Genomic DNA, 14,042 nt, shown 5'->3' with positions numbered 1-14,042 from the left:
CAGAATACGCGGCCCAACTCGCCGACTCGAACTGGGTAGACCGCTGCAACACGGCGGCCAGACAAATGTCGAGCCGGAGCACGTGGCGCCTTTTCCGTGCCCTAATTGACCCGACTCAAACCCGCGCCGAGACACAAAAACATCTCCAACGAACTATTCATAGCTTCGATGGAAATACATCAAAATTAGCATCCAAACTGCGCGATCAGTATCTTTGCACTAAGCAGGACCCCGAAGGACCCGCGTATACTCGTATGCAGGTTCAGAGAACGCGGATCTGGATCAACCGTTCCAGGTGCACGACCTGAAGGCGGCCCTGGCTAAAATGAAACGAGGAACGGCACCGGGCCGGGACAAGATAACTGTGAAACTGCTTGTCAATCTTCCCGACCCTGCCTACGAAACCCTCCTCGCTTTCATAAACTCATCTGGCTTGGTGAGGCACCTCTACCAATTGAATGGAAGACCGCCCTGGTAACTTTCATTCCGAAAGCCGGAAAAGCCATAAACACAGACAACCTCCACCCCATCTCCCTCACGTCTTGTGCGGGAAAGCTGATGAAGACCATGATGCGGGACAGGCTGTCTGGGTTTCTGTAAAATAAACATACATTCGCAGACACCATGTTCGGTTTCCGCCCGCAAAGGTCCGCTCAGGATGTTTTGCTTCAACTCGACCGAGAAATTCTCAACCCTGTCGAAAATCCCTTCAACGATAAGGCAGTACTCGCCCTTGACTTGAAGGGGGCTTTCGACAATGTCACACACGAAATCATACTGCAACATCTCTCCCAGACGAACTGTGGACATAACACATTTCAGTACATCAAGCAATTTCTCTCAGATCGGCAATCTTTCATCCGAATACAAGACGAAGAACACGGCCCATATAAACTGGGAACGAGAGGCACCCCACAGGGCGCGGTCCTCTCGCCATTACTTTTCAATCTGGCAATGATTAAACTCCCGGCTCAGTTGGCGACAGTCGAAGGCATCCAGCATGCGCTGTACGCCGACGACATAACCATCTGGGCCAAACACGGATCAGTTGGAGACATTGAGGCCAACCTGCAGCAAGCGGCGCAGATCGTAGACGCTTACGCCCGCCGCTGCGGCCTTCAATGCTCACCGTCCAGATCCGAATTTGTGCACAATCGCCCGTCGCCTAAGTGCACCACAAAAATGGAACTATCCCTAGCCAGCGGTCCGATACCCGAACACGATGAGATTAGAGCACTTAGCCTCCTTATCCACAAGCAGTGACGGGCTGATACAACACTGGCAAAACTGCGCAAGGTGGGGGACCAGGTGGGCCGGATGGTGCGCCGGGTTTTCAACGCGGGGGGTTACGGTGCTCAGACGCTTTGCGGCTGGCGTTAGCCGCCGCAGACAAGGACTCACGAGTCATCATCACTGACTCGAGAGGGGCCTGCAGAAATATTAAACAGGGGTACATTCCTCTGTTTGCGCACCGCATCCTTCAAAGCAGTGACTACCTCGGGGCCCCGGCGTCTCGAACGATTGTATGGGCTCCAGCTCACATGGGCCTCGAAGGCAATGAAACGGCCGACACCGCCGCCCGCGCGCTCACTCTCCGGGCAACGCCTTCAGACCCTTATGATATGGATCTCGAACCCAATCCGGCTCTCACATTTCGAGAAATTACTGAATTATTTCAGTTCGGCCATGCAATTTATCCTAAGCCTTGTAAGGGCCTTACAAAGGTGGAGGAATGCACACTCTTCCGCCTTTACACCAAAACGCTGCAGTGCCCGGCAGTGTCGGCACGGGCGCATTTATGCCGCTGGGATAGTCGCGGGTTTTCTTTTCGCAATTTCGCAATCTTTTGCGTTTTCTCTCCTTATGATGATAGCATTCTTTCTCGCGCCTGCCTTTCCACGTTTTTCGTCGGCAGCACTTGAATACTAGCTTTCTGCTTTCTTTCGGCGCGAGCTCTGGCAAGCTAGCGGTAACCGGAGCTAGTAGGACACCGGTGTCGTCAAAGTGGTCGAAGTGCGGCGCCGCGTCTGCATCGCGGCCACCAGCGCATGACCCACTTTCAGTCAAGTTCGAACAACAACCGCTCATGCCAGCCCCTAAGCTAGGCATTTCCTCTGGCAGCTGCCACTCACGTTACCCGGGTCCTCCGATGAGCCGCATTGCTCAGCGCTAACCGGCGCACGATCAAGCTCTTTCGACAGCTGGGGCGCTTCGGACTGCGTGAGGGCCAGGTGTGCCACGTCCGCGTTCGCACTAAGGTTGCTTTTCTCGTGAATACAACCTAGTGTGGTATCGGGGCACGAACGATTCTGACTCTACTCTGGTCGTTCGCTGTCGCCTTCGCAAGCCTCGCTCTCTACAGCGGACGCGCACTCATCGTGTGTTTGCCCTGGCTGAACACAACTCTTGGACTGCGCAGTTTCCCTGCTCGGCACTTCGCTTTTCTGCGTGGTCTGCTCTACCACACAGTCAATTTTGGAAACCGCATTTTTGTCATCTCCTAGCTCGTTTCCATCTCCGTCGCGTTCTCCACAAGCTTCTGCTTTTGACTCGAGAGGCGGTTCAGTTACGGCCAGTTCCCCACTTTCATTTGATGGAACCGTATCACCTACAGCTACTTGGGTCGGCGGGCAGTTCACCTCGCTTTACGGTGTCCCTGCAGATTTCTCGCCAGTGAAGCCGACGCCAACAGTCTCAGCTGCCAGTGGCTCGACCAAGGTAACTTGATACTCTTCTGTTCGAGGCTCGGTCAGCTCGCTGCTGCGGTCGCGTTGCTCGGCCGCTTCCCAAAGCTGTGTCTACGTTGCAAGTTCGATTCGCTCCAAAACTTCCGCACTGTATAGCCATTCGCTTACAGCGGCTTTCAATTGATACGCCAAATCAAAGTACGCTTGGTACAGTTTTTCTCGCGCTTATACCTCTTCCGAAGATCTAGAGGCGACAGCTGATAACATATTAGCAATGACTCTTTCAGTTCATCGTAATATTTCAAGCGGTCACCAAAAAAGCGCTTGATTTCTTCAGACGCTTGAGTGGGGAGAAGAGCTACTAATCTATGTGCCCAACTATCTCGTTCAAAGCGCTTCCGTCTGCACACTTTCGAAGTCTGCCAAATATTCTGCGATATCCTCGGTAATTAGGAACGGTTGCATACTGTCTCGCGATTTCAAGCCGTTACACTGAATGGCATTTAAAGTTTTAAGTCTTTCCACGCTCATTCGAACTACTGAAATTTCCAGCTGCATCAGTTGCATTACGCGGTCAAACCACTTTTCTTTCTCCTCGCGCTCTTGACGTTCTAGCCTTTCACGCTAAGTTCCTCTTCTCTTTCTTTACGTACCCCTTTCTTCAATGATCTCAAGGCATTCAGAAAGCTCGTCATCTTCAGCTTCCAATGCAAGAATAGCCTTTATCACTTCTGGTTTTCTTCCGAGAGCTGCCTTTTCTACAGCCCACTATTTCCTTGCTCGAAATTAACCCAGCAGCAACGACAAACACAATTACCAGCTCTATTTTCTACACTAACAAAAGGCTGGCAAAACTCAGTAGAAGAAATTCCCGCATTCACCAAACCTCGCAGCCAAACATCCAGCGCAGTCGTTCCGCTGCAGGCAACCAATCATCACACAGGGTTCGTTGCATTGCTTCCGGCTTGCCGTTGAGCTGTTTGTTGCACGGGTCATGCCTGGGACATCTCAGCTCTGCCTACCAGTTGATGCACCACGGTCAGACCTAGCTCACCTCACCGACCACGGTTACGGCTTGGTTGTCCCACCGCTGATCACCAGTTGTTTGATGTGGCTTGCGGCCCCATCGGTAGCGTTGGCCTGGCGGCTTCGTGACTCGGCGGACGGCCTCAACGGTCCCGGCAAAGACGAGGCGTCGACTAACAAAAACAACGTTTAATTCAACATCCCATAGGACTGGGCAGAGAAGCAGGTCCGGAGAGAAAACAGACACGCTCACTAAGCAGGTGTCTGGCGTCGGCTCAGCGACGTCTCTGAAGTCTCTCCAGCAGCGGAATCAGACGCTGCTTTTTATGCGCTCGTCAGTTCAGATGGAAAGGGAGAAGAATTATGTCCGAGCAAGCTCAGGTGACTCAGTCTGAGTGGCGCTACAGAAATATCCTCAACCTCCTGTTGACGGGCGAGGGCGACACTTTCTCCTTCGAGCGCCGGGCTTGGCCAGCGTATGCACATACACGCACGCACACACATTACGGCACACATAACTTCAGCATGTCGAATCACGTCCGCGGGAGGAAGCGTTGGGCGGCCGATTGCACGGCGCTGGAATGGCTGAAATGGTCGCTGTTTTGACTGATGCTACGCTGGGGCCGCATCGGTTGTCGCACATGTCGGTGGCGAATGGTAACAGCAAGAAGGGCAAGGCGCAGTATCTGTCACACTTGTTTTTTTTGGACACTTGCACCGCGCCGTAAGAGAAAGGAGGAGGGTGGGATTGAAAGTGGAAAGAGAGAAAGAGGAGCCGTAGGTGAAGGACTATTAAGTAATTTCCACCACCTGGGGATCTTTAACATGCTCTGACATCGCACAGCACACGGACGCACCTTCGTTTCACCTCTATCAAAACGCAGCTAGCCACCGGCGGTCGGGATCAAATCCAGGTACTACGGCACAGTAGCCGCGCATTTAACCACTGCACAGCCGCGGTGATGCTCACACGGTAAAACAAAAACCTGATTTCGTAGTGTAAAAGAGCCAATTTTTCTAAACTAACCTGTCAGTAGGGCCACCTATACAACGATGCGTATTCACTACGGTTTTTTTTTGTTCGTTTTGCGCAACTTTCGTAAGTGAAGTTTATCGTGAAACGATGGCGATAAGCACTTCCGCGACTACAATACCCATGGTAGTCTGACAGGCAGTTAGCGCTAGTAATATATGAAATGCAAAATATGGCGGAATCCGCGTGCCTCACCCTTTCCACTATGGCAAGGAAGGCAATGTTTTACCGTGTGCGTAGAGGGCCCGAACGAAGCGACGATAAGCCGCAATGATTATGAGCGCGAAGAGGATGCTGCAGAGCTCACGCGAGAAATCATAGAATTTTTTTTATAGCGCACGTGTCCAAAGATGAAGCCTTTCAAAGATTTAATTACGTAGTAATAAAATGTTGCCGCTCTCACTACGCGAGGGTGTTTTCGCACATGAGTCGATTGTCTCTTTGTTTTCAATAATTTGCAAGTAACGAATTTTCTTTTTCTTTAGGTGTAGAAGATTTCGCAATGGTCGCGTGAGCATGTGTAATCGAGTCCTACATTGCCCAAAACTAGTTAATGGAGGCCTGTCTAATGCAAGTGCACGCCTTATATACCTCTTTTTGTTGTTGAAATCCTGTAAATATGAGGGGAGCTTCTTATACCTGGGAAATAAGGTAATCGAGAAGAGTAGTTAAAATACAAAAATGCTAATTCACATGTCACAAAAGCTCTTTTCTTTTCCCAGTGTTTTGAATGGTGTATACCAGTGAAAGGCGATGCGAAAACTCAGAGACCTAACAACTGCCTTTTTTCTTCCCTCTTGATACTCCCAGACAGTAGCGTAGCGAGAAATATTTATTTCGGGAAGTGTTGTACGCTGGCGGTCGAAACAATGCGACACAACAGTGGGAGATGAAGAAGTGCAGATGCAGCGCTCACAAAATTTCGGAGGGTGGGTGTTCTGTCATCGAAACGACCCCCCCCCCCCCCCCCCCCCCCCCCCGCCTACACCCCTGCTACCACAGTAGGCTTTCGGCGATCATTGACATCATCTTTTGTGTTCCAATAGCTGATGTCAAAAAGACGCACTCTACCCATGCCGTTACATTCAGGGTCTACTGATTATATATATCGTATATCTGTGTGTGAGGTGTGGAAAACGATACAAGTAAACAATGCCATAACGCTACAGAGACAACATTGCACCACACTATTTAAAGAAATAATGCTAATAAGTTTGAAGTCCCACAGATTTCGTCAAGTTTCTACTTCTGACGCGAAATTCGGAGCTCGCGTATTCGGATCCCACGGGCAGAATTTTTTTTTGTACATCTAGTCAGTTTTCTCCATTGACAATGGATTATTATATAACATTGATCCACGCCAAAATCCGCTCCCGCTCATTTCCAAATGCTGAAGAACCGTGCGCTAGCAACGGCGCACGCCCAGAGGCACCGGATAGGTTCCTTCGACGGTGAGGACGCCCTGTCGCCACACAGTATACCAGCGCGGCAGACCGGTGGCGTGCGCGAGCACACGGCGGCGGACCGGCAAGCGACTACCGGACATATTGGCTAAATGGGAGCATATGAAAAAATTTGCGCTTTCAACAAAATTGCGCAATAATTTTGCCTGCAACTTCCATAGAACCCACACCTGCGATAAATCGGGAGCTCAACAGCCCGTGGTATAGACGAAAGTGTCTACAGAAGAAATTTTGAGCACTAAGAAAGGAAGGTTCCTTTCTCTCGTCCTTCCTGCACGTTTGCAACCACATAATAAAGGCAACACTCCCCTTCTACGCAGCTCCCTACATTTGAATTCATTCCTAATTTTAAAGCTGAAATAATCGCGTCACAACACGCCACGCGCTCAACGCTAACGAACGTAGAGTCGGCCCCTAGTTGCTTTTGCTCTGTGCGCATTTATCTCACACTGGCGCAGTGATTGGCGAGCTACCGGCAAAACTGCTGAAGCGATATATATCGATGGCCATCCAGGCTCCACTGTCGGCTCTGCCGCATTTCATAGCACGTTACGCAAAGAGAGGCATCTTTGAGCGATGTTGCACTTGTCGTCCACGAAGTAATTGTGACAGATACAGTGCCTTTCCTTCCTAAAAACCATTCCGTTATAGGTCATTTGAAGGGGCAATCAGGCTTGGAAATCAGTTCTACGTCTTTGTTTAGCTCTCTCCAAAGACAATTTGACAGATACTGCGCCTTTCTTTCGCACAAACTATACTGTTAAAGATCATTTTACACTTTTCGAATGCTGCGCTGAAGGCCAAATAAGGATTAAAAATGACATCTACGGCACGGTTTAGATGTCCACGGAGAAAGCGTGCCGGACTCTGCGCCTTTCCTTTCTAAGCTATTCGGTTAGAGGTATTTCCAAGCCTGATTTGTTTGTCATTCAGCTCTACGCTTGGAAATGAGGAATGGTTTGTAGGATGGAAAGGCGCAGTAACTGTCACAATTTTTGAATGGTCAACTGAGCCGCGTCGTAAGGAGAGTGAGGAAGGCGGGAGTGGAAGCAGCGAAAGAGGCACGCAGCAGAGGGCTGCGGAATGATTTCGACCACTTGGCTGACCCCCTGGCTGACATCGAACAGCACATATACGCCACCGTATATCGAGACAACCCTCTGTGATCAGGCTCGACCCCTGTTACTACGATTCAGAAGTCGCAAAGTTTCCTGATGCACTGTTTCATAGTTTTGTTGGCTATCGCAGAGATTTCTTCCGCCAAATAGCTTTCACAGGCCCTTAAAATCGTATGCATTTGGCAACCTCCTTTGCATGGCTTAGACTCTATGCATGATAGTCCATCCCCCCAATTCCCAGATGCAACTGCCACCATGTAATAACCTCTGGGCGATGATCCGGCTGCATCAGCATAGTAAACCGCAGAACGGGAACCGAACTAACTTCTTCGGCGCACGGCTGTCTTTCTTCCATCACGTGTTTCCTTCGTCATATGTGGGAGCCGCACCACCCAGAGTTTGAGAATGTTGGCGCTGATGCGATCCTCGGGAAAGCGACATACGCGCCGTATACCTGCCCATCAGAACTTTAAACAGAAACTATGTGCCTTAGGGGTCCTTAATTCAATTAAAGAGCTCAGGCAGACAGCCCCGAACCGTCGCCTGCGGCCCAACCTGTACATTCAACACGAGTGCGAATCTGAACACACCAAGGGGACAAAATTGTTTATTTTAAAGAGAAAGCGGCCTCAAGTGACAAAATTGGCTCCCTTCTCATGATTCTCATGCATGGTTCCGCATGCAACTCAACTCGAAAGCCACGGAAGCAACTTAACTCAAAAAGCCGTTGAAGCATGAATGCCAACAAGGCCCATGTCAGTTCTTCTCAACTCCTAACTCACTGTCAAGTGTTAGTTCTTCTGTTTCCTATTGAGCGTGTCGACAACATGGGCTAATGCATGTCCTCACTAATGAACCATGGGAAGACGTTCCCGAACTGGTGTCCCCTACAGACTCTGTGGAATGCTCCGCCACGTGTTCGTACTCCGTGTGCAGTACGGTACGCCTGAACACACTGGCCCAGAGCAGAGCATCTTTGACGCGACCCATGGCGATGCGCCCATATTCAAGCCTCTTCCAGAGATGGTGCCTAAGTGTGGGTGCCACCAGAGCAGTCAGCCTGAGTGCGCAGTACAGGTGGACACGAAAGTCCATCTCCTCGCAGACACTAGGGATGACCGCCCGACACCATGGCCAGGTCTTCTGCGTCTGGACGCGGTTAAGGAAAGCTGCGATGATCATGATGGAGTTTCTGACGGTCTTCGGCAACTCTGGAGCAAGGATGAGCCAGTTGTTGATGTTTAGTCCTGTGTGATCTTCCACGGCGAACAGAAGCTTGATAATGTCGAGACCAGCATACCTGACCTGGTTCAGGTACCCTTTTTCCAGGAAGGTAATATCAGCTCTGCAAGAAGTATTTACCGCGCACTGATTAACCGCGCACAGGAAGGAAAATAGGAGGAATAAAATGTGAAAGAAACGAGGAAAGACAAAGACCGAGGAAAATGTAAAGGAAGAAATAAGATGTCAAGCTGAACTTAGGAAAAAATCCTAAGTGATTCTAGCAGGGCGAACAATTCGCCCACTTTTTAAGTTTCAGCTCTACAAAGCACGCCTCAAGGGCTGGTCGCTGGCAAGGCAACAGAAATGGTTTCCTATGTTCATGGAATTAGCTAAATGTGACTTACGTGAGCTATTACGTTTTGCCCTTTAACTTTATCTTGCTTTTGCTAGCATAACCTTCATACCCAATCTTTTATTCACAGCTTCTTTATATTGCACATACTCACTAGCATGCAGTAGAAATCCATTACACTATGTCAAAGGCCATCCGACGTAGAAAAAAAAAGGGTTTCAAACTAAAGGATACGGACTTCTCGATCGGGGAAGATTTCTCGCCAAAAATAAGAGAAATACGCAAAACGTTGTGGGAAAAATCTAAACCTCACCGTGATAAAAAAGCAAAGGTATCACTAGCATTTGACAAACTTTATATCAATAGCCGCATATATGTATGGAATGATGAAAGAGGCGACATAGTTCCGTTAGGAAAAAACGACGCCGTGAGCGGACCAGTCACCCGTCGCAAGGCACATTCAAAGATGTAACCATATTAAATGTGAATGCCTGAAGCATCCTCAACAAAACTGATCATCTCGAAAACTTGCTTCTAGTACTTCTAGTATGCGAACCTGATATTGTAGGCATCACTGAAACTTGGCTGTCGACAGATATCTCGAACCGAGAAATCGCCCCTCCAAACTATTCCGTAATTCGTAAAGATAGACAGACACCTGGTGGTGGTGTAGCATTGGTAATAAAAAAGTACATTACTTTCGTCGTATTGTCAAAAGTTGAGGATGCTGAGGCCATATTTTGTAAGGTGTCAACCAATGGTGGTCATATTTTTGTAGGATGTGTTTATCGAAGCCCTTCATTGGGGCATGAGAGCATGTTTTGTTCAAGAGTTCATGCAACGCCCCATTCGCAGTAGAACTTCACGTGTGATACTCATGGGTGATTTTAACCTTCCTGAAATGGATTGGACTCACATGAATCCCTCATCCCCTGCATCTCATGCGATAGTCGATTTAATGCTAAGTTTCAGCCTTCGCCAAACAGTGACATGTACAACGCGAACACAGGATTCATCGAAAAGTGTGCTTGATCTGATATTCCTCAGTGAAAACTTTCCCTTGGACAAGACACAGAATAACATAATCAAAGGTATCTCCGACCATGACATTCCGATTTGTATTCTACCCCTGGGAATTACCGACATACCTCGAACTGCTTTAACAATAATACCGAAGTTTAACAGAGCTGACGATGCAAGCATCCTTACCTATCTAGAACACGAACTTAACTCATTTTCCGCATTTTCCTTTAGTATAGATACTGATATCAACGCTCTTTGGCTCATGTTTAAAAAGATTGTAACTCCATGTATATCTCATTTTGTCCCCCTGTTAACAAAAAGGCCCGCAACAAAAAATACCTGGATTACTCGTGAAGTCATTCAAGCAAAACGTCGTGTTAAGAGGCTTCGACAAAACATTAAATCGAAAGGAACAACAGCTCTTAAAAAAACTAAACTAACAAACGTTATTTCAGACTTTAAACAAAAAGCAAAAAAAAGCGAAACAACACTACTTCCAGGTTACACTTCCAGATTTCCTCACCAATAACCCGCAACGGTTCTGGAAACATTTTGGCGGGGATAAAAGCAATGCCTCTCATCTACCAGTCGGGGGGAAGGTTAAAATGGCAAATGCGCATAATGATTTTTTTCTCTCAGTGTTTACAGTCGATAACTGCTCCATACACGTTACAGAAATATATGATGTTCCAAAAATTGATCCTCTTGTCATTACCGACGCCGGCATTTTTAATCTTCTTCTTGGCCTGGATGATAAGAAAGCAACCGGTCCCGATGAAATTCCAAACACCTTTTTAAAACGATACGCCGAACCATGCAGCAAGTTCCTAGGTCTCATCTACCGTAAATCCCTTAGTACCTGCAAACTGCCAGATGACTGGAAAATAGCCAAGGTATTACCAATCCATAAATCAGGCAGTACTTCTTTAGTATCGAATTTTAGGCCAATATCACTGACTAGCACTGCGTGTAAATTGTTGGAACATATAATTTCTAAACACCTAACTGAGTTCTTAGAAAGCTTTAACTTATTATCACGTAATCAGCATGGGTTTCGCCGCGGCCTATCTACCATTACTAAATTAACGGAAGTTGTTCACGACCTCGCTTTAAATATTGATAACTGCAGCCAAACTGACATTATATTACTCGATTTCGCTAAAGCATTTGACTGCGTGTGTCATTGTAAACTAATCGCAAAGTTGCGAGGCTTCATTGGTGACAGCGAAATATTGGCTCAGATAGAGGACTTTTTGCATCAACGGTCACAATTCGTATTCTACCACCACGTGCAATCCAGATCGGTAGCAGTCACATCCGGAGTTCCTCAAGGCTCTGTTCTGGGACCCCTGTTATTTCTCATCTTTATTAACGATATTACTGCCAATATTAATTGTAGGATCAAACTATTTGCTGACGACTGCGTAATATACAGAGAAATAAGAAGCCACGAAGATCATGTCATTCTTAACAGGTCATTAGAAAAAATCGCTGAATGGTGCAATAACTGGCAGATGTCAATCAACACAAAGAAATCCGTAGCAATGGCAGTAACCAGGAAAAAACAGCCTTCTAATTTCGTGTATAAAATGAATGACATTCCACTTACCTTTGTTAACAAACACAAATATTTAGGTGTCACACTGACTTCAGATCTTAGATGGAACGAACACATTAGTAACATCACTGCTACAGCATTGCGCAAGTTATTTTTTCTTAGAAGATGTATTCGCCTAGCCCCTGCACAAACTAAACTTTTAGCTTATAAGACTTTTATTAGACCAGTACTAGAATATGCTAACACCGTCTGGTTTCCCCAGTCTCTTACTAACATTTCGAGGCTTGAAAGAATACAGCGTAAAGCACTAAGATTCATTCATAACAAATACAAGCGAACAGATTCACCAACCGAACTAGCTGTAATATCCGGGCTCGAAACGCTATCAGCAAGAGCAAAGTTGGCGCGATTAAAATTTTTATATCAGCTACTACATAACGCAATTAACATCGACTTATCACAGTATGTTTCATTATCACATAAGCGAGAGTTAAGAAACCATCACGCGTTCACGCTTACCGAATTTTCATGTCACAGTGATGCATTTAAACATTGTTTCTTCCCGTTGGCAACAAGCGAATGGAATTGCCTGCACTCATCTGTTACTAACGCTGATTCATTTTCAAGTTTTTGTTCCAAACTACAGGCCACGGTGTGAGCTGACATTGTTCGGTTACAAATTTCGCTTTCTTTTTTTGTTCGCTTGTTTAACGCGGTCGACAGCCTGTTATCCCATTGTTTCGTTTTTGAACTTGTATGTGTTCTTTATTTGTGAGCTGTTTGTGCAAATTTGATAACACATTTTCAGTTTTTTGTGCTTTAAGAATTGCCTAATACTGTATTTTTGTAGAGCTGCTTTAATTCTTGTCATGATCATTTTGTCGATATTATGAATGTAATGCACACCTGCTATGGTCTCAACTAGAGACTGGCAGTATTTTCAAATCAAGTAGGGTTTTATATTTATTGCAAATAAATATAAAACCCTGCTTTGATAGAGTCATAAGTACCGGCGCCTATACGCATAGCGTGTTTGTCTCGAGATACAAAGATCCCGGTTTCGAGTATCACATCTTACAGGAAGCTCTCCAACGCGAGTTGGCAACTTATGCTTATTCGGCCGTGTCATATGTGGGCTCATTACGACGTACAACTCACCGGCCAATCACTGCCCTGGTATATGCTCTACTTGCCAAAGGCGCGAGCTCGTGCTACTTGCAGGCATCATATAGCATATATATATATATATATATATATATATATATATATATATATATATATATATATATATATATATATATATATATATATATATATACAGAGAGAGAGAGAGAGAGAAATAATATTGTTCGCGACACTACACTAGAGGTAATTGAAAATGACAGCTTAATATGTCCGCGATAAATCCTAATATACTTTGCGAATCACAAGACGGACATATACGAAACTGAAAAATTATTATTGCTAATGAAAGGTACTTAAGAGAGTTAACTGCTAAGCTAGCTGGTTGTCGGACATAATAAGAGGCTTTTCAGCGCGACACAGGCACACACCAGAAAACAACAAGAAAAAAAGCGCCCGTGATGGCCTTTTTCTGGTGAGTGCCTGTCGCGCTGAATACCCTGTTATAATGGAAGGTAACATGTTAGTTTACCTACACTATTTCCCTATGGCGTCTGCTTTCAGCTCATGAGCCTCCGTTTTTTGATCCTATAAGCCTTAGACGGGTGAAAATAAGTCTGCTATACCTGGGAGCGGCCTCCGTGTTGAGGTGGTATGCGTACTGACCGACGACCAGCATAGCGAAGAATGGCCTGATCACACTTTTGTCAGAGTTAATCCTGGCGGCGAGTTCGCACAGAAATGCTGGCCCGGGGACGAACATGTCCGCGTCGAATGACGTCGGCACAGAAGCAAGCAGCGCCTTCTTGAGTCGGTCGCGAAAATAGGCCCGCCCATGCCTGGGGAACTTGTCTGCCATGAAGGCGAGCGCAAGACTACAAAAGCCGATGATCAGACAGGCAGGGCGAGTTGGCTGGTGTCACCCTTGCGGATAAGATCCGCCAGGTAGCCGATAATCCCGGCTGAAGTGGGCAGTGGCTCTACCGGTTCCAGTTCTCGCGTGAAGAGGTCGGGCAGTCGGTCTGGGTCTAACCCACTTGCCATGTTGTTTATGTCCGGTATGGGCCCGTCAGCTGGATGGCTCACTAAGTAGATACTTTAAAGCAAAGGCTTTTTTGGCTGCGTCGGCGATGGTGTGGCCGCAAGACATTCCAACATCAGCATGTCGAATGATTCCTGCCACTCGTCGAAAGCGATCACACGGAGCCACGAAGCGTAGATGGAGCGTCGCGTTGCATCGTCCGGCTACCTGATGCTAATCAAGACCTCCGTGCGGTTCTTATGGCGACGAGGTCGCTTCACCGGGCCGCAGAGCGCATAGTGGGGTCTGAGCGCGGCTTGGTAAGCGCTTGAATGCTGGAAGCCTCCCCGCTGCTTTTTGAAGCTGCAAGAGAAGAATCATTGTTGTCCTTGAAACGCAGGCTTTAGTTTCTTGG

General features: G+C 47.2%; 1 protein-coding gene across 1 annotated transcript in view; it reads right to left on the bottom strand.

Annotated features, from left to right (window-relative positions):
- LOC146202786 (uncharacterized) overlaps nt 1-13,465 on the bottom strand; it is a 53,679-nt gene extending 40,214 nt beyond the window's left edge. The window contains exons 1-2 of the mRNA XM_084602041.1: nt 13,233-13,465; nt 8,177-8,672 (exon numbers count right to left, since the gene is read on the bottom strand). Of these exons, the coding sequence (XP_084458167.1) occupies nt 8,177-8,672; nt 13,233-13,465 (729 nt within the window). The remainder of the gene's footprint in view (nt 1-8,176; nt 8,673-13,232) is intronic.
- Nucleotides 13,466-14,042: the final 577 nt, after the last annotated feature.

Source organism: Amblyomma maculatum, chromosome 1 (assembly GCF_055883805.1).
Source record: "Amblyomma maculatum isolate TAMU_Amacu chromosome 1, ASM5588380v1, whole genome shotgun sequence".
NCBI classification, from domain to species: Eukaryota; Metazoa; Arthropoda; class Arachnida; order Ixodida; family Ixodidae; genus Amblyomma; species Amblyomma maculatum.
Note: the sequence above shows the minus strand (reverse complement) of the source record. Positions and strands in the feature narration are given on the sequence as shown.